This window comes from Ctenopharyngodon idella, chromosome 5 (genome assembly GCF_019924925.1).
Source record: "Ctenopharyngodon idella isolate HZGC_01 chromosome 5, HZGC01, whole genome shotgun sequence".
In the NCBI taxonomy this organism is placed as follows: Eukaryota; Metazoa; Chordata; class Actinopteri; order Cypriniformes; family Xenocyprididae; genus Ctenopharyngodon; species Ctenopharyngodon idella.
Window position 1 is genome coordinate 12,668,131 of NC_067224.1, and position 21,849 is coordinate 12,689,979.

General features: G+C 35.2%; 2 protein-coding genes across 4 annotated transcripts; both read right to left on the reverse strand.

Annotated features, from left to right (window-relative positions):
- Window positions 1-1,140: 1,140 nt before the first annotated feature.
- Window positions 1,141-10,369, reverse strand: surf4l (surfeit 4, like). The gene is made up of 6 exons (XM_051893837.1): window positions 10,102-10,369; window positions 7,083-7,269; window positions 6,916-6,992; window positions 6,762-6,805; window positions 6,469-6,655; window positions 1,141-1,923 (listed from the first exon to the last, which is right to left on the reverse strand). Exons 1-6 carry the CDS (start codon window positions 10,147-10,149, stop codon window positions 1,657-1,659), a joined length of 810 nt encoding a protein of 269 aa, XP_051749797.1. The 5' UTR covers window positions 10,150-10,369; the 3' UTR covers window positions 1,141-1,656.
- Window positions 10,370-10,706: 337 nt separating this feature from the next.
- ciz1b (cdkn1a interacting zinc finger protein 1b) lies at window positions 10,707-20,551 on the reverse strand. Of its 3 annotated transcripts, none has more exons than XM_051893795.1 (16): window positions 20,469-20,551; window positions 19,832-20,039; window positions 19,511-19,605; window positions 19,258-19,352; window positions 18,361-18,472; window positions 18,141-18,213; window positions 17,947-18,035; window positions 17,678-17,739; window positions 16,209-16,388; window positions 16,008-16,132; window positions 15,413-15,506; window positions 14,286-14,399; window positions 14,073-14,198; window positions 13,918-13,990; window positions 13,715-13,836; window positions 10,707-11,919 (listed from the first exon to the last, which is right to left on the reverse strand). In XM_051893795.1, exons 2-16 carry the CDS (start codon window positions 20,002-20,004, stop codon window positions 11,308-11,310), a joined length of 2,145 nt encoding a protein of 714 aa, XP_051749755.1. In that variant the 5' UTR covers window positions 20,005-20,039; window positions 20,469-20,551; the 3' UTR covers window positions 10,707-11,307. The 3 variants fall into 3 exon arrangements, with proteins under 3 accessions (XP_051749755.1, XP_051749756.1, XP_051749757.1); XM_051893796.1 differs by having other exon boundaries at window positions 19,188-19,352; XM_051893797.1 differs by having other exon boundaries at window positions 11,844-11,919; window positions 13,715-13,990.
- Between the last annotated feature and the right edge of the window lie 1,298 nt (window positions 20,552-21,849).

Here is a 21,849-nt window from a genome sequence, read left to right on the forward strand (position 1 = left end):
CAGATATTCCACAACAATTATATCTGCTTTAAGGTCAATAATTTTTTAGCTTTATAAAACTAACAAGGACATAGAAGTAGTAGTGATTTAACGTCTCTCAATACACACAAAATCGACATTATTGTGTGTATATGAATTAAAAAAACCTCAACGCACTGCAGGTCATCATTGACCATATAATGTCTGCGTCTGCGACAGAATAGAAGTTCTGTGGTTGTCCTGGTGGTCTGCTTGGCCTTATCTCAAACTTAAGTCCAAAGAATGTCCAAAATCGTAAATGCTGTTGTCTAGATAGGACAGCCGAAATGTTTTCTCTCGTTAAACAATCGTATAAAAAGGACTATGCACATATAGAGGAGGCTTTCCTCAGTCACATATATAAGTGTAATAATATAACATATGTAAACAAACTGTTATGTTAGATGAGATTAATTGCGATTAGTCGATTTGACAACACTAAACTATGTCCAGACTACCACCTTCAGTAAAAGTTATTTTCTTTTTTCTTTTTCTCCATGTCATGTAGACAAAAATAGTTTTGCTTTTTGAATATCACTAGTTTTATTGTTAGTTACTCAAAAAATGGTTAACTATAAAATTAAAAAAAAAAAAAAAAAAAACTAAACAACCGACATTTTTTCTTTTCCCTTTATGTCAAAACAAATATTTAAAACACTTAGAAAACCAATATTTTTCAGTTCTTTCTTCTTTTTTTTTGTACAAAGAGGATAAACACTGAGTCTGACAAACCACAGGGTTCCAATATTCTCATCTCACTCTCTGCTTGTTTCGAGAAACACTATAATTCACCTGTTGTAAACTTTAAAGTGACCTGACAACAGACAGCAAACAAGATAACAAACTTCTACATGAACATGAAAAGCCAATGAATCTTTAGAATGGAATGAAGCATTCTTCAAAATGGCCATTAAAACTTTTTCATCTTTACGTTTAACTACTTTGAAATGGTAAAAAAAATATTAAAGAATAAGAAACTCTCTTTGAAAACTCTTGTTTTGCCTCTTGACAAGGAGAGATAGACACATATAAAATGTGTGTGCAGTAATTTTCAACACAGCAACGATATCAGTTGAAGTCCGGCCCAGCGACACGGCTGACTAATGAAAAAACTCAAAGACATCAACTTTCCATTTTACTTCAAATTCATTTTGTGATAAACCAAAATGGCTTAAATGAACTCAAAGGCAAAACTATGTATATCTTGGGAGGATGCGTCTTTGGTACTCTGACTTGCAATTGGCACCGAAATAAAAAGGCAGAGAAAATGGCAAAGGAGATGCATTTGTTATTCGTTCAACGTGGTCGCAGCTTTTATAACATGGATGTTCCAGATTTTCAAGGGGGTTCTCAAATAACAGAATCTGACCTGAACCTTAGAAAATAAATATGAAACTAATATGTCTAAAAGTGCTAGTAGAAACAATTCAGTAAGCACGCAAGATGAAAACATAGACAGTGCATGATATGTGGAGAGCAGGTCATTCTGTTGGTCCTGGGGTATTTGTGAGGCCACTTCTCAATTGGCTCCTTCCTCTCTAAGTAGTGTACCTGCTTTGTGTGATAACTGCACAGAAAAAAATTGCCAAAGGGCAAACTACAGAGTGAGCGAGTGAGCCGTTTGAGTTCAGTCCCGTCTCACCAATCCTTCTTCTTCTCATCCATGGACACTCCACCTGGACCTAATGCTACTATCAGCAAAAGGCCACCGATCACTGATGTGGTCTGGAAGAAGTCGTACTTGAGGAAGTCATGCATGGGTTTGTAGGCTGGTATGGTCCAGAAAGCATTGAAGTACACGTTGATGGCCAGCAGCCAGATAACCAGGGTGAGGGCCGCTAGTTTAGTCTTGAAACCAATAGCCACCAAGACAATGAGAGCTGTACCCACCAGGTTCTGCAAAATCTGTAAAAGCAAACACAGATACTTTAGAAAAAGGAAGTCAGTGAGACATGCAACTGATGTAAAACTGTAACACAGGAAGCAGGATTTGACACCGCAGAAATCATCTATGCAACTCAAAATTTGTCCACGTCTGACCTCTAGCGGTCAAAAGGATTATTACAAAGAAGAAAGCACATCTTTCAACCAGTTTAGGGACACATTTGATTTTGGGAGTTTACATTAAACATCAAGTGGTGATCCAACACAAGGGGGAAAAACAGTTTAACATACAAAAGTAATGGCTGCTGAAAATTAAGCTTTGCCATCACAGGAATAAATTACATTTTGAAATATACTACACAAGAAAACAGTTATTTTAAATTGTAATAATATATCACAATATTATTATTTTTATTATATTTTTTTAAATCAAATAAATGCACCCATGGTGAGCATAAGCATAAAAAAAAATCTTTCCAAATCTTTTGTAGTAGGCACAAACCATTTTGAAATCTTAAAAAATTGAAATTTTACCTGTAATTAATGTAGTCTGTGTCATATGTTTTTATCTTGTGTAGTTTTGTTTATGGTTTTTGAGAATTAGGGTATGCCATGCAATCCATCCACATTGCCTAATATGGATGTCAGGTAAATTTATGCCAAAATACTGAAGAGTACAGACATCTGGCCTTTTAATTGCAACAACAATAAAACGCATGCAAAGCCTCCCTTTTTAAAGGTTGACAATTCTAAGTGTGTATTTTGCTATTCTAAGAATGTACAATTAGATGAATTATAACTGAATGTAATGCTCACATTTTGCTTATGCTATCCATGAATGTATCAGAACAGACTCTGTCTCAGAATTGTTCCATGGAGATGAATCAAATCAATGCTAATAACCTTTCATGTTTGCAAATCAAACAAGCCATGAGCAGTTTCTATTATTATGTAACATTTTTATAGATAAACTTAATATGGTTTGAGAAAGCTTGCGTTTCAGGTTGCATCATGACGCAATTGAAAAAAAAAAAAAGAAGAAAATCTACCACAAACCCACATCCTGAGCAACAATCACACTATCATCTGTTTGATTGTGAGCCTGAAGCACTTACTAGAACAAACAGCTGAAACCAGTGCGTTTTATAACGTTCTGCCAAGTCATAAGATGCTGGGTTTATGAGCACAATTATAAAGCCAGAAAAGGCTAACTATAGAGGCTATGCACGTGACGTCACCATCGACCGTTATGACTGCGGTTACGCCCACTGAGTGGCAAAAGACTGAGTGGCAGTATTGGTTTAAAGCGTGAATGCCGCGAAAAACACACAAAACACATCCAAAACGGGAAAGAGCTTTGTGACTGACTGTACAAATAGCTTTGACACAAAATCTGAGGTATATTTTATAGATTTTTACAGACTGTTTAAAGCTACAGAGAAATAAATAAATAAATAAATCGCTGCAATTCACAGAAACAGCTGGACTCCAGGCAAAGAAACATGTTTTGCAGTTATCATTTTGTCAAAATGTTGGATTTTGGGGTAAAATCATAGCCTATATATTGTATTGTTATATATTGTGTTGACAACTCATCAATTAAATATTTACCATCTTATTTTCTGCATAATTGGATGTTTTTAAATAAACACTGACAAAAACTATACAAGTTTTAGGGCTGGATGATATGACGAAATATATAACATTGGTATAAGTGATAACTCCGATTTAGACCTACCAATATTGTATTTATTTAAAGCATTCACAGGCAGATTTGCTTTATGTATCTCCCTGGCAACGAAATCAGGCACATATAAATGTCAGTAAACACGATTCCTGGCTGCATGCCAATATCCATGAATTAGGTTTCTTTGACATGTCATAAGGAACACTTGAGCCCAACCTTTAGTGTAATCATTTGTTTTACTTGCGTTTTCGCAGTTTCCCCCTATTAAATCCCATTCCGGCGGGAAAGTGACGTCTATGCATACCCTCTATAAACAAAAAGGAGTCTCCACATTCAAACGCATATGAAAACAGGGCTGACTGAAGTTTTACATCAAGTATCTAAGCTTGTTTCTAAGAAGTGTTTAAAGATATACTATACGTATTCATTTAAAAGTGTAATTGAGAAATTGCTGTAATATTATAAATGTCGATTTCTGCTGCAAATTCAGTAGATATTTTTACAAACAAATGGAGATGCTAATGTTAACACTAAGACCTTGTTTAGTTTGTGATCCTGAGGATGATGTCCTGATGAAGGCATCAATGCAAATTTCTGATTACTTAAAAAAAATAAAATATACACAAAGTATACAGTTTATTGTTCAAAAGATTGGGGTCAGTAAGATTTTTACTTAATACTTTAATAATTTTATTCAGCATGGACGCATTACATTGATCAAAAGTGACAGTAAAGATATTTGTAATGATTCAAAAGATTTAAATTTCAAATAATGCTGTTATTTTGAACTTTATATTCAAAGAATCCTGAAAAAAAGAAAAAAAAAAGCATGGTTTCCACACTGATTAGAAGCATAAGACCATGGTGAGCAGAAGAGACTACTTTCAAAAACATTTTAAAATTCTAAAAGGGGTCATGAAATGCAGTTTCAGATTTTTATATTCTGTTTTATAGGTTAGTTTATAATGTTTGCAATGTTTTGTGTGCCAAAAAAGGTCCAATATTTGGGGAGAAAAAATAAAAAAAATAAAAATAAAAATCACCCCACACGTCAGATTAAATTTTTTTTAAAGTAAAGGGTAAATTGTTTTTTAGCGCAAACAAAGCACTCGCGTCACTTTATAAAATTGAGGTTAAGCCACTGGAGTCACATGGATTACTTTAATGATGTCTTTACTACCTTTCTGGGGCTTGAAAGTGGTAGTTGCGCAGGCTGTCAATGGAGGGACAGAAAGCTCTCAGATTTCATTAAAAAGATCTTCATCTGGTTTGGCGTTTATTACAAACACACTGTAACACCATGTCTACACTGGACGTGAGCGGCGCAACACAATGTGACAAAAGACAATAGAACATATAATAAGTGATGCCGTCTACATAAGTGATGCTATCTACATCTGTGCGATGCAACAGTAAACTGATGCCTCATTCTATTTCTGACATACTCCAAGCATGGAAGGGCAGATGGATTTGGAATGTTACCTCTTATATGTGTAATTATCAAAAACATTTGATAAATATTTACCATCTTTTTTCATGACCCATTTAACAACCCCAAGCTTTTGAACAGTAGTGCACATACATAATAAAAACATAATACTATTAATAAAATGATTAGATTTCTCTGCATTCATTTTATCTAATATTCCCTCTGAATTTTATTCTTGCCAAGTGGACTATTGTTCTCCTCTGAGTAGACTCCTCAACCACATGAGCAAACTTTTACAATAAGGTTCCCTTTGTTAACATTAGTTACCTACATTAGTTCTAAAATGGAGTGTGAACTTACGTGTGGAATTTGTCAGCTGTTGCTAATTTCTTTTGTTTGCCAACACTGAATGAGTAACCCAATATGGAGATTTTTTTTTTCTCCATGTATTGTGTTTGTTGTATACCCAGAGGAAGGCTCTCAACTCGAAATGCGTCATTATTTTTTCAGAAACCATTAAAAATTCCCTTCACCACAAGTGTTGCTGGATTTCTTTTTGTTCTTGTGGTTACCTACATTAGTTAACATGAACTAACATTGAAAAATACTTCTAAAGCATTTATTAATATTAATGTTCATTTTAACATTTACTAAGACATTATGTAACAAATCTATTGCTCATTGTTAGATAATATTAGTAAATGCACTAACATAAACCACTTTTTTAAATAAATAATTTATCATTTAAAATTTGTATTATTAATTGAAGTAATTAAATATAATTAAATTAAGTGAAATATCATTTAATATTAAATTATTAATAATAACATAGAATTCAAAATAAATATTTTTATCTAAATGCTACTCATTACTGTTGTATTTTATTTTTTTCATAAAATAAGAAAAACATAATAAAAATGCATGACCTCTGTGGGTTACTATATGTACTACTATAAATTTAAAATCAGGCAAGTTAAAATATTGATTATGATATTATTTAATAATCTTTACCTAGTGCAGTGTGAGGGGAATTCTTATTTCTATAATACAAAGAAAAATATATTATTTCCCTAAATTTAAATTGTAAGTTGTCATGAACATTATACATACTACATAATAAAAGAATCTAGTTAAAAACATTAATTACAGTCTAATTACAAAAAAAAAAAATAAATAATAATAATTGAATGTGTCCGGAAAGGGCGATTTTCATGATTGTATTACAGTAATCAGCATACTTTCTTTTTAGCATTACAGCAAAGAGAATTTAGTGGTAAATGTGACTGTCATGAAAATGATCTTAATGGTCATAAAACAGGTCTCATTTTTGTTATGCACAATTTATATTTTTTAACTTTTGATTTTTGGATGAAATATAATTTAGATGGGTAAATGGGTGATTAATTTCTTTGTGATTCTCCCATTTACCAGGCTGAGGATGTTTGCTCACCGAGAGGAAGCTGGTATCAAAGTGGAGCAGCGTCATAAACATAAGCACCAGCAGGACTCTGCCACCGAGCTGCATGTACTGTTTAGGAGAGCTCTCTCTCATAGTGGGAACACCAGCAAACATACTCCTGCCCTCAGAGCGGGACTCAGCAAGGAGCAGCAGCAGACCTCCACCCAGAGCCAAATTCCTGAACATAGAGGAGAGAAGTCAAGAACGACGAGATCAGAGCATAAAACATAGGATGAACTACTCAAACCTGCCGTACCCTCCCAAAAAAAAACTCATCAAATTACCTCATCAAAAACTTTGGGTCCCAAAGAATGCTATAGGCAACAGTCTGGAACAGATAAAGATCAGGACCGTTATTAAACAGTTTAACTCAATTATAGTCCTATCCACAGATAACATCTAATTACAATCGCATTAACTCATACAGAATGCTCGCACCTGTAAGGCGATGATCCCAAATAAACCAAAGCAGGCATACTGAACAAAATTCCTGCTCAGGATCAGTATACAACCACCTGTTTAATAGATAAGATTAATAGAACATTACATAGAAAAATCTGAAGATGTTCCAAGTCAAATATTTTTCCACTGAACAAACTTCTTACCCAGCTGTCCGAGTAAGTTGATTAAGACAAACAGCGTGGCAAGAAAGAACCCACAGCCCCACGTTGTCTCAATATATTCTTTCTGCTCACTCCACTGGAACCACATCCGAATGCCATCTTCCAGGAACGTGCTGATCAGACAGAGACGTGCTATGTGGGGCAGGTACTGCTTCGTCACTCGAAGGAACTAGAGATGAACGAAAAGTCAAACATATAAAAATCCCCAAGTCTAGGTATGAGCGGCAGCAATAGTAAAGCTTGCCTTTGCAAACACCACTTATAAAAGATGTAATATCATTCTGAACACATCTGCATCTAATGGTAGAGCTGCACGATTGATCGTTTAAAAAAAAATAAATAATAATAATAATAATAATAATAATAATAATAATAATTCGCAATCTGGAATCAAACACCTATGTGATCTCATTCCTAAATGACAACGATTTGGCTCCGTCTATTAAACCTCTGACAAAATCACACTGGAACATTCAAATCTGCATTGGCTTTGCCGCTGACCCAGAGAGAGCAGATGTCATGGATAAGTATGAAACAGCTTCACAAAGTCTTTTCATCCACACAGTATCATTTATGTGTTACAAATATTTATATTATCACAGAAGTAATGGGATAAAAGTTTATAGTTTGGATATAAACACTCATGTCTACGCCAGTGATTAAAATAGAGCAAATCACCTTTTGAAAGTAACTTGACGCTTAAAATAACGATTGTATCGTTATTGTCACCAGGTGGCGACAAGTGACTGTTAGAAAAATGTATTTGCAACTGAATAATTTATTCAAGAGATTTGTGAAAAAAAGAATGCTGATTCACTCAGTAACGAAAGTTAAGTATTTATGAGTAAGTCATTGAATCATTCATTTAAACCATGGTTACTAAACAGATGGGATAGGAGTCTAAGTTAGGATGTTTCTGTAATACAGGCCCTGGTTGATGTTACCATTCAAAAAGTTTCAGCATGATATGTTGAAAAAAAATTGTAATATATAATATAATATAATATTTATTTTTGATCAAATAAATGCAGCCTTGGAGAGCATATGAGACTTTCAAAAAATGTTTTATCAGCCCCGAACAATTGAATGGTAGGTTAGGCCAACATAAAAGGGAAGGACATTTATTATAGTCTAGCACAGATTTACGGATTTAGAAAGCTGTTTTACAGCTTTTTACAAATTTTAAACAGGAATAAATAGCAAAAATAAAAAAAACCATTTATTTCCCTAGTGTGAATGTTTTAGATTTACACAAACGTTATATAAGTAAGCGCAGAAGCAGCTCTTCAGATGCATACTGTTTAATGTTCAACCCCTGAGCTCCAATTACCCTTTTCACTTTTCCCTACATGTTAGTCAATATCAGGGCACAGGTGGCCAAAAGCACATCCATTTGCAACTGATGACTCATGAGAACAAGGGCTACAACTCCAGCATTTAAATATCACTGTGGTTTACTAGCATAAAGTCTTTTCCACTTTCACATGCAACAGGTGTTGAATAAAGATGTACAAGGATAAAGATGCTGCAATTTACTCTGACAGGATTACCACATGATCTTATATTCTCATCATGTAACCTGCAACATGAGCACGATTGTTAGAATATAGCCTATTATGTTGGTAAATGAAAATATCAACCCTAATTCATTCTTCTTAAAAGTTGAATGAAATTAATGAAAGTAAGTAATAATAATATGCTTTTAAAAAGACATTGGTAAACTATAGAATTTTTGTTATTTTTAAATAAACATGTGCAGACTTGCTAAATACAAGGCAGCTTTTTTAAAATGGGCAATAACGTTCTCTAAACCTGCCTGTGATTAACTCAGCTTATCGTGAGCTTATCGTGAGCTTTGACACTGGCCTCTGCTAAGTCCCGCCCCCAGACGATCCACATCAGCACTAAGAAGAAAACGAGCCAATCAGCATTCAACAAGTACCAAGCACGGCTAAATTAATGGGAAAAGATCTCAGGGCCAATGTCTGCCTGTGTGTCAACATTACTCTTAGTCTGCATGCCTGGAGGGTATTTGACTTGTTTCCATGAATATCAGAGATTTGCTCTCCGTTACATGTCAAAAAAAGTCATGATTAATAAATGAGAGTTGTATGAACAAAAGAAAAATATGATTTTTAATATTGTTCCAGTCGCCATGTGATAAAACTACGGATAAAAAAAAAGAAAAACATATAGCTGTCAGTGGCTGAGATTTAATCAATTTACCAAAATGACACTGAAAATTGGGCTATAAATTAATAAGATGAGATGATGGCACTAATGGCCTTGTTTCGGGCCTTGAAAACCCTAAAACTGATAAACCAAATCACAACTCCATTATACGCTTATACAATAACGACATCATTCTAAAGTTGCTTCATGTTATTAAGCCCCAAATAAGCAGAAACATGAAAAAGAGCCCCAAACACATTCAATAATCATGCAAATTATGCAACGTAAACAACATAAATGCATTCAAATAACGTCCAGCTGTCAAATTCCTTTTGAAACTGGACAACAAAACCTAATCTTTTCCTAGTCACTCATCATATGGTGACGATCATTAGAGTAGAGTAACAGTGCATCTACTCTTGCTTCATCAAACGCACAGATGTTTGACTGCACTGATGCAAATGATTTAGAGAGAAGTTTGTAAGACGTTCTAACATTTTAGACACAAAAAAATACAGTATATGTATTTATATACCGCGAATATATAAATATATGTCATGCAGTCTTTATTAATACTCGAAAGCAGCCCTGGAAAATCAAGGTTTGGCACAGTTCTTCTAGATCAGTATCACTAGTAGTTCAGCTCCTCCATCAGAGTCACAAGACTAGAAGTTAGTTAATAAATCTAATTTGCAGTCAAGCAAACATGACCCGAACTATACACCCACACATGGACTTTCCCGAACTTAGGAACCGTTTGTTTAGTGAAGCAGTGTAGTCTCCACGATTTAGTGTGTAAGTTGCCTAGCAGGGCCTTCTCTTCTCTCACCTGATCCGCCACGTCCTCCGCGTTGCTCATTAAATCATTTTGAGCCATGACACCAAAATCCAAGAGACGATTCCCGTCTGCAGGACACCTTTGATTGTTTGCGTGTCGTTTATCGATATCTTTGTCCGCTACTAGGTATGTTACAGGTCCTAGACTTACGTACTAGACTTGCTTTGCCGTCGTCTGTGTGTGTACTAGAATGCCATCTCCGCCCCATAATGCCCTGCAGTTCGTTCTGTCGCCCCCTGTAGGACACACATATATCTGCATGCCACGTGTACTGATGCAGCCAGAATATAGAGCTCAAGCAGCAGTGACGTCTAACAATTTCTTGGTGTAATTATATATATATATATATATATATATATATATATATATATATATATATATATATATATATATATATATGTATAGTCTATGATGAGGGAGATTGTTCCCAGATTCAGAATGTCCACATGGCCTTGTTGTACACAGCATAATGTCTAGATTGTATACATAGAAACATTTGTCCTATATATATATATATATATATATTATATTTTCATCACTATTACTTCCATGGTTTAAATTTAAATATTAGAAAATTCTGATGATTTTAACAAATTGTCATCACATTTATTTCATTAAACAATATCTGTGTGGATTTTTAACAAGAAATCTGTTTTACTTACAATTCTGGACATTTTAGTTTTACTTCCTTTTCTTCACCAATGTTAAATGAAGGTGACCAATGTGCTTTCAAAAAACCTTTGGGATAAACACTCTTTAACCACTGACAAATTGTGACCTGCAGTTTAACTGATGGACAAATTCAAATTCAAATTCATACACATAAATATATGGCAGCTCATTACAATAAGATTTTAGACATTGAAATTAGTTATTGCAATAGCTAACATGAACTAACAATTATCCATACTTTTACAGCATATTTTTTTATTTTGGGTAATACATTTTTTACATTATAATAAGTTGTACAAATTAATGTATTATGAATAAAAATGAACAATTAAATTACAATTCAATTAACAACATTTATCTAGATTAATAAATCGTATTAATAAATAAAACACTTGTTCAACAATTATTATATTGATAATTATTTATAAAATAAAATGCAATGAAAACAAAAGATATTTACAATATCTCTGAATTTAAATAAACATTAATCTTACAATTATTACAACTGATTTTTTTTTTTTCCTCTCAGGTTTTCTTCACAGTTTTCATGAAAACACTTGATGGACTCTTATGAACATGAAGGATATTTTTTGTTTGGTCTTTGCTTACGGTCTCTTTAACCTCAATTGGTTTTGTAACATTCTCCTCTGAGTTCAACTGTAATACATGACACGAACTGAATGTGGGTGTTGCGCTTACATTTTCTAGCTCTTCTGAGTAATGCACAGGGTCACAGGATGTCTTTTCCTTTTCACCGGACTCTGTTTGCTGTAGTTGAACACTTGAGTCAGGCCTATTGCTTTCTTGGCAGTGTGACTCTTGGCTTGACCTTGAGCCACAACGTGGAGTACATATTAAGTGCTTCATGACCACGGAAGGGTTCTGTGGAGCCACAGAGATTTTTGAGAGTGAAGTCTTGGATTTGTGAGCTCTTTTAGATGGCTTAAGCTTCCTTGAGTGTAAGTGCTTTCTTGAGGAATTGATGTATGATCTGTTGAGATCTGCTTGGCTGCTGTTAGAAATCATGGTCTCATTAGCGCAGGAAGCAATGAGCTCCAGGCCTCGAGGGTCCCCCATTGAGCTGCTACATGAGGCATCACTCTCACAGTTCTTCTGCATCTTCAGGGTGTTATGCTTCTGAAAATCAAATACAACGCTAAACATTTTATATTTATATTAGTTCCTCCTACATTATTTACACAGACATGTTTGTCAGTAGTGAATGTAGGCCAACCCATAATGGCTAATTTGCCCTCCCTTGGGAACATCCTATAGGTTTTTAGAAAACAGTTTTCAATTCATAAATAAATTATAGTCTGGTTCTCTTTCGTCATACACAATAAAGGGTTAGTTCACCTAAAAATGAAAATTATGTCATTTATTACTCACCCTCATGTCGTTCCACACCCGTAAGACCATCGTTCATCTTCGGAACACAAATTAAGATATTTTTGATAAAATCCGATGGCTCAGTGAGGCCTCCATTGCCAGCAATAACACTCCCTTTTTCAATGCCCAGAAAGCTACTAAAAATTTAAATTTAAATTTTAAAATTTAAAACAGTTCATGTGACTACAGTTGTTCAACCTTAATATTATAAAGCGACGGAAATACTTTTTGTGTGCCACAAATAACAAAATAGTGACTTTATTCCACAATATCTAGTGATGGGCAATTTCAAAACACTGCTTCATGAAGCTTCGAAACTACAAATCATTTGTTTTGAATCAGTGGTTCAGAGCGCCAAAATCACATGATTTCAGTAAACGAGGCTTCGTTATGTCATAAGTGTTCTGAAACTTCAATAGTTTACGTGACTTTGGCAGTTTGATACGCGCTCCGAACCACTGATTCAAAACAAAAGATTCATAAAGCTTCGTATTTTATCAAAAATATCTTAATTTGTGTTCCGAAGATGAACGAAAGTCTTACGGGTTTGAAACGATATGAGGGTGAGTAATAAATGACATAATTTTCATTTTTGGGTGAACTAACCCTTTAAGTCTTATGTATAGTTGTAGTCATTACAGTGAACAAAAGTGACAGTAAAGAGATTTATAATGTTTTCAAAATTTTTCTATTTCAAATAAATGCTGTTTTTAAATTTTCTATTCCTCAAAAACCCTGAAAAATGCATTACGGTTTACACAAAAATATTAAGCAGCACAACTGTTTTTAACATTGATAATAATAAGAAATGTTTCTTGAGCACCAAATCAGCATATTAGATATTGATTTCTGAAGGATCATGTGACACTGAAGACTGGAGTAATGGCTGCTGAAAATTCAGCTATGCCATCACAGGAATACGTTACATTTTAAAATATATTAAAATAGAAAACTGTCATTTTAAATGGGACAAAAATATTTCACAAAATTATGTTTTTTTACTTTGTTTTGATCAAATAAATGCAGCCTTGGTGAGCACAAGAGACTTATTTCAAAAACATTTTACTGACCCCAAACATTTCAACAGTAGTGTAGGCATTTACAACTACAGCAGCTTCAAAATTCACATTTGAGGTACGACTGTATGTAATTAATGAAAGTTCCAATCAGACTGGCCCATCACATTTTTTGAACGTGTCACTTTTACACCAGGTTATTATTGTTGTGTAGGAAGCTCAGTGTGTAGCACTGTCGCCTCACAGCAAGGAGTTCGATTCCCAGCTGAGCCAGGAGGCCTTTCTGTGTGAAGTTTGCATGTTTTCCCTGTGTCTGCATCACCAAGAAAATTCATGGACAGTCTCTCACATATGGCAAGAGGTGGCCCATAGAATCACCAAGAGTAGGATACGACTGAAATGGTTAATGAATGAATTACTGTAGTATCACTGATTTCAGATTTGCCCACCTCTTAAATGGCATGCACATTAAGGAAAAACTGCATACACCACTAGCGTCAAATGACTAATTCCATTATATTCCTTACCTGTAAGTTCTGGAAGTGCATAAGAGACCTGCAGTGAGTTTCCCGTGCAGAAGACTCAAAGTGGTAGAATTTGTGACACAGCTTACAGAGGAAACCAGCAACAGGCACCACAAAACTAGTGCCTGAGGGTCAGAAAGCAGTCAGAACTGTTAAGTTACTCAGAAACTGTTCTTTGACAACCTAGAGGAGATGTGTGTCCTCACCATATTGTGTGTCTGGATCATATGTCTCATAATTAGTCATCTCTTCTAGAGCAATCTCCTTATGAGTAGGATGCTATGAACAAAATTCAATTAAAAACTCCAGAGTACCAAAAGAAACTCAAATTTAGAAGAGCACATGAAGTCCTGCAACTAACCTTCTCAAACACTGCAACCTCTTCTTCATTTCTATCCTCCTCATAATCATCTTCCCCTTCAAAACAGCCAATAGCATCCACTGTTATGAGCTCCTCCATAACTTCTGGGTCACCCTCATTTCTTAACTGTAACAAATGTGTTAAGAGAGATGTCTTATTGAATATCATTTAATAAATTTTACATTCAAATTTCTACAAAATACAGACACAAACCTCCTCAACCCTATGTTTGTGCTCAGGAGACTTCATATGCTCAACAAACTTGCGAGGAGTCCTAAAGTGGCGCTCACACAGGGTACAGAAAGGTCTTGAAGACACTTTTGCCATCTAATGAGGAGACAAGACAACATTTTATACAGTCAGTGGTTTAAAGTCTACTCCTCAAGTTTATATGAATATTTTTTGTAGTGATTATGGTGATATTTGTTTTGTTAATGTTAAAGGGATAGTTCACCCAAAAATGAACATTATTCCATGATTTACTCACCCTCAAGCTATCCTGGGTGTATATGACTTCTTTCAGACGAACAAAATCCGAGATATATTTAAAAATATCCTTAGTCCTCCGAGGTTTATAATGGTTGTGAATGGTAGGCCAAATTTTGAAGACAGAAAAAATGCATCCATCCATAAAAAAATTAATCCATACGACTCCAGAGTGTTAATAAAGGCCTTTTGAAGTGAAGGGATGCATTTTTGTAAGAAAAATATCCATATTTAAAACTTTATATATTCAAACAACTAGCTTCCAGCGAACGTAGAAGTAGCGTAAGCTTAGACACCTCTCGCGGTTCAAACAAATATGGCTGGGCAACAAACTCAAGCTCCTCTTCTCTTATATCGAAATCCTCCGATATTTCTCTTTAAAATTTCTCATTTTAAACTTCTAATTCGTGACCAGTGTTTTGTTTTGCTCTCTCCTCTGCACCTCTGCATTTGTCATTGCGTCATCGTGTCAGGTCAAAGGTTGCTCTTCTGCCCAAACTGATGTGTGCAGTATGCGTACAGTCATCCGCCAGAAGCTAGTTATTTGAATTTATAAAGTTTTAAATATGGATATTTTTCTTACAAAAACGCATCCTTTCACTTCAAACGGCCTTTATTAACCCTCTGGAGACATATGGATTCATTTTTTTATGGATGGAAGCATTTTTTCTGTCTTCAGAACTTGGCCGACCATTCACAACCACTATAAACCTTGGAGGACTAAGGATATTTTTAAATGTATCTTGGATTGTGTTCGTCTGAAAGAAGATAGTCATACACACCTAGGATGGCTTGACGGTGAGTAAATCATGGAATAATTTTCATTTTTGGGTGAACTATCCCTTTAAGATCACCTTATGTTTCTTTGTTCGTCTGTGCTCAATGAGGTCACCAGAAAAACGACACTGACAGGTAGGACACCAGCGCTGATGACCCATCCTCCTCTCTCTATTACAGAACAAAAAACAATTGTTTTCTAAAATACAGTGTTACGCTCTCATTTTTTATTATTTTTTTTATTTACAATACCTGCAATGAAGCCATACTTGATATTTGAAATTTTAAATGCGAGTAACATTCAATACCATTCAAATTTGAGGGTCAGTTAGATTTTTTTTTTAAAGAATTATCTTTTATTCAGCAAGGATGCATTAAACTGATCAATGCTGAAAACAAAGACTGTTGCAAAAAAAATTTGATTGAAGTTGATTAAATCAAACATTTTGTATAATTATAAGAAACCAACATAGACAAAGATTACAATTCTATGAACTTGGCACATGTTCTTTTTTTATTATTATTATTATCATCTTGTATCTCTCGGACTGTTATTGACTCGACAGTAGTTCTGACATTACCACAGAGTTGCAGTGTTCGTTTTCGCTTATGAGTAAGTTAACCTATTGAAAATACACTCTACACCTTTAAAGTATGGAGAGCATCGCTTACCTGTTTGTTCCCTGCAGGGACTCCTGGGTTTGGGGTAACAGTGTGGCCAGAAAGGTGTTACTCACTTGCTGGATTTCCATCATTCGCTGCTGATGATCTAAACTGATCATGTGACTCTGGAAGCCCTGCAGAGGTCAAACACTTCACTAAACACCATGATCAACTGACTCCTCTCCTCATTTACATACAGTGAAGTCTTACTTGCTGGTCAGGACAGGTGACGTTGCAAATGTGGCAGGTGAATTTGACCATGTGTTTGCTTCTCTCTTTTTCGCCATCATGGCCTACACCTGCTGCCATCTCCTCAGGTGAAGTGCTGAAGGCTCGACTCTCACTGCTATGCTGGATAGTCACCTTCAGAGACGTACCAACACCTTGCACCTGAACGACACAGCTCTTATTAAACAAGTATTCAAGGTTCAATACAATATAAGCTCTTGTTGATTAAGTTGTCAGAATTGTTCTGAGGTGGAGTTCTTTTCAAGGCAGATTAATTTTTTGTTAGAATATAACTCCTATGGGTGGAGCTTCATTATTTACAGAGAGTTACATCATGTCCCTTTCTGATATTCTGGATTACCAGGTTTACAAGGTCATGAGAGAAACTGAAAGATTGCACACACCTTTGCACAGATACAGAAGGTAAGTGATTCTATAACATTGGTTTTCTGCTAACACATACTCTACCATTCACGTTTGGATAATAAAAACCTAATTTCAAATAAATGAAGTTATTTTGAACTTTCTATTCATCAAAGAAAAAAATTTATCAGTTTCCATATTAAGCAGCACATCTGTTTTCAACACTGAAGGATCATGTGACACTGAAGACTGGAGTAATGTCTATTGAAAATTCAGCTTTGCCATCACAGGAATAAATCACATTTTATAACATATTAAAATAGAAAACAGTTATTTTAAGTTTTAATAACATTTCATAATGTTACTGTTTTACTGTATTTTTGATCAAATAAATGCAGCCTTGATGAGCATAAGAGACTTCTTTCAAAAACATAAAAAAAATCTTACCAACCCCAAACATATGAATGGTAGTGTATAATATTTCTTGTGCTGCACAATTGGACATGCATTACCATACATGTGTCTTTGGTTTATACAATCTGAAAACATTCAAAGGGTTAGTTCAACAAAAAATGAATCACTTCCAGAGTCTAACAGAGTCTCTGACGCTGTTCACATGAGCACCATGACGCCTACGTGTGGTGCTGACGCAGAAGCTGGCCAATACTAAGCAAGCATTGTGACGTAGAACCCGGAAGTGCTGCACTGTGTTTACAACGTGAACAGCATCAGAGACTGACACAGAAGAGAAGAAATTGTTAAATAAAGTGTTTGGTTTTTTTGCGTACAAGAAGTATTCTCGTCGCTTCATAACATTAATGTTGAACCACTATAGTCACATGAACTATCAGAAAGGTCTCGGATTTCAATTTGTGTTCCGAAAATGAACGAAGGTTTGTAACAACATGAGAGTGAGTAATTAATGATAGAATTTTCATTTTTACGTTAAATAACCCTTTAAGTGTCAAAATATTTTTTAAAACAGAGTAAATTCAGTGCATTTAGTATTCAGTTGCATTAATTGAGATGTACTGATGTTATTGGGAATGTCCAGAGGTAAAGATGGAAATATATCACTGATACTGCACCTCTGCTGCTCTGTTCTGATCAACACTGTCTTCTTCAAGTTGTGCAGAGCCGTTATCATCCTCTGCATCATTTAGAGGGGAAATATAAGTATGTTCAACATTTCAACACAACCCAAGGGTATATAATATGTTAAAGTTTGCAGATGAAGAGTTTGATAACAGTATAATTCAAAAGTAAACAAAGAGAGTGAATTTTTTTCAGTGGATTTGTAGTTTGCCTGAGGCTGAAGAGCCAAATATAGCATGCTACACACACAGTCACTAAATACCTTCACGGTCTGAAACACTTGAAGAGTTTGATTTTGGTGGCTGCTGTATCTTATCTCCTTTTGCAGACTCTTCCCCCAGTTCATTTGACCTGTTCAAAATAGGCAGTCAAGTTTTGAGAGTATGAAACACAAAAAAAGCCACATTGGCTGCCAAACCAAACCACTTTTAACAATAACGGTAAAGGCAAGATTACCTCAGACCTCTGTGCTTTTTCAAAGGTGGCTCTGCTTGTTCTGGGACTGAAGACTGAATTTGTCCAACTGTACCTTTGGGTTTATTTAGGGTATGAGAAGGAACAATTTATGTATTGCGGATCTTTACATAGAATTTAACAAAACTTATAATAAATGCACAACTGGTTAATAGTCTACTGTAAGTAGAGGAATCCCCTCAAGCATTTAGTGTGTACTCACCCACTTTTCCCATGTCTGAATCGGTGCTTGTTTTTTTCGTCTGTCCATGACTTTTCCCAGCTATGTTTAGCACATTCTCCTTCTTTCTGTCTAGGCTCTGCGCTGAACTCTCCTTAAATAACAAAAGAAATGTGAAACACGCTCAATGCTCCATCTCAATCAACACAAGTAAACATAATCAAAAAATAGTGAATGCTTTATAATTTAATACACATTAAAGGCCATTTCAAAAGCCATTTATGACAAAAGGTCATAAATACAAGATACAATTTAATAAAGATTTCATCTGCTTCAATGAAAACTGAAAATTAAACTAATGCCATCTAACATAATGACCATAGTGACCTGATAGTACAAATTTTATTCACAATAATGCAGTGATATAGATAGAAAAAAAGAGAGTGACATGTTTATTATAAAATGACAATAATACAGGTGTTTTTTTTTTTTTTCTAATCCTAAATCTTGGTGTGAATAGGGCTTGAAGTGATTGTTTACCCAAAAAACATTATTTACTTGCCCTCATATTGTTCCAAAACTGTATGACTTTCTTTATTCTGTGGAACACAAAAGATATTTTGAGAAATGTGTTTTTTTAGTCCATACAATGAAAGTCAAAGGTAACCAAAACTGTTTGGTTACCAACATTTTTCAAAATATCTTTTTTGTGTGCGTTCAGCAGGAAGAAAGTAAGTCATACAGGTTTGAAATTATGTGAGGATGAGTAAATGATGACAGAATTTTCATTTTTGGGTGAACTAACCAATTAAAGATGTTAATATGTCCCTATTAGTGTAAATCTTCTTAATGAGGAAGGACAGTTATACTAGTACTGATGTGTGATCCACATGGATGGGGATAACGATCAGCTGCAAAGTTCATGCACAGGTCTCTTACTGGAATGCCTATGGGAGGAGGCCCAAGAATAGCCTGCCTGACCCCTCCATCTAGAAATGCTCTTGACACCAGCTTGGTGTGACTGAATGACACATCTATAATGATTCAGAGAAGGGAAAAGACAAAGAATAAGAGATATAATCTGAGGTTATGCACAGGTGTTTGTTAACTAACAAATGGATATTGTTATAAAATAGTCAAATCTAACACATATAGTATAACAGCAGAACATGGGATGAGGTGAATCTTTTACCTGGCATTGAGTGCATGAGCCCACACTGCTGCAGCATGGGATTATGGCATGGTCTGATTGAAGGAAGAAGGGGAGGGCCATTTGGTGCTGATGGTCTGTTACACAGGTATTTGGAGAAAGAAAATGACATGACCAGGTGATTATTTGTTTGACAGCTGATGCACATTCACAAAAAGCACAAATCCAGGTAATCATTTAAAGCTTTCAACGGTTGCAAAACTTACATTATTATGTAGAGATGGAGAGGTGCAAAAAACAATCTGATAATAACTGTCTTCATGTATAGTATAGTAACATTTTCCACAAAATATAAGCCCTTACCGTCTTCCAGGATGCACATGCCTCTGTTGAGGAGAATGACAATCAGGTGAATACGGGAGTGAAGCAACTGGTGCTCCCCTCCGGTGAGGCTCTAACATGGCTGTTCCAGGCATCTTTTGCATGTGCTGCTGCTTAAATTGCTTGAGCTGCTGCTTCTGCTTGATTTTCAGCATTCTTAATGCTTGTACAATGCATCTATCCCAGGTGCCTATTTAAAACAGGGCACACAAACCATTACATAGCATATTAGAAAAGTTACTTCATTATTTTCATCCATTGGGTTTTATACTGTTAGACATTTTGTTGACCTTGCCATTGTGTAAATAAATAAGCAATAATAAAGTTTAAGTGGTTGAGCGTGCCCAGAGCATATTTCTGACAGTTTTCTATGCTTTTTTACAGAAATACTTTGATAAATTAAAACACAAGCATATTAATTTTAAATTAGAAGGCTCAAAGGTGTTGCACTTGAATATAGAGTGCACTGCACCTTCTGACTGAGACAGAGAGCACTGGATATTATGACAAAGCTTTATGGAGAGCAAGAGGCAGCTCTAATACTAGCCGTAATACTAGCCTGTGAACTCTGTAAAAACTTGCAATGTACAGCGTAACAGAAACGTGCAAAACAGCGCACCTTTGATATGAAAAGCTTCACTCCATCAGTTTGTTTATGGTAGATGACTCTTCCTCTGGTACTATGGTTTGGAGGTTGCAGACATTTCACGCTAGTGCGCCCTCACCCGGCTCGGAAGAAGAATTTAATTCTCAAGAAAATTGCTTTTTGTTTTAAAAATACAAAACTACAAATAATGTTTTGTGTGTGTGTGTGTGTGTGTGTGTGTGTGTGTGTGTGTGTGTGTGTGTGTGCGCGTGTGCGTGTGTGTGTGTACTGACAACCTGTGTGCAATAAAATTCATCAGAGAAAACTAAGCTGACTGATAATAGCAGGTTACTGTTACAGGTTACAGGTCACAATAAACCATAAGGCAAACCAATTTAACAATTAATTCCTAAAAATTATCTATTTTCATGCTACCAGTACTTTTTTAGCCTCTAGTATTTATTTTGTTAGGTTCTAGTACATTAGGTAGCCTACTGGTAACCTACTTTCTATTTAAGTACTACTTCATTGGATAGACACAAAGTGGAGGGATCTTATCCTGAAAAAGCTTTTATACCAAGTTGCTACTACATAGGGACTAAAATGGTTGACTACTTTGTCAAGAAGTTAAATTCACATCCTTGGGGTAGTTGAGGTCCTTGTTTGTTAGTAATGCATGTTTGTAAGCTTCCTCATATTTAATGTTTGAGGGTTTTTATAATAAAAAGATACAGTTAACAACAAACATTATTTTACGAGTAGTCTTTTTTTCCCCATTCCCCCCAAAATGTGGGACGGGACTTGATTTTGCCAGTCGGGATAGGCCAAAACCCGGAAACGAGTTTTAGGACATTTTAGCACATCTGGTTCCATCATCCTGAAGTCAAGTCAATAGGTTTTTTTTTTAATGGGTTTTTGGTTAAACGCTTGAAATAAGGTCTGTGGTGAACACAAGCTCGATATATTTTTATGTTTCGTTCTATGATATAAAATACATCAGTAATACACTCTTTTGATTTTGTTAAAGGTTTTATTTGTATTGTAAAGGCAGTTGCTAACAAGTGGCTAAATGGGACCACAGAGGTTGTCGGGGACATTAAACGTCATCAGCCGAACAGGTAAACTCATCTACTCACTAGTCCACTTTCACAGCCGTGTTGTGTTTAATATTGCACTTTTGCAAACTATAACCCTATAACTCAAACTTTCAGCCTTGAGCTTAGTGATGGTGACGTTAAAGTACTTTGGGGTAGTTAATTTATTGCCTAGTGAGCCTACATTTAGCTTTTGTCTTCAAGTTCTGCCGATTGTATTTACGCTTCAAAATTCATAAAAAGTTGTGTTCATTTGTGAAGATTATCATGATGAATAAAACGTCTAATAGTCATAAGATTTTGGCTATAGTCACAGACCT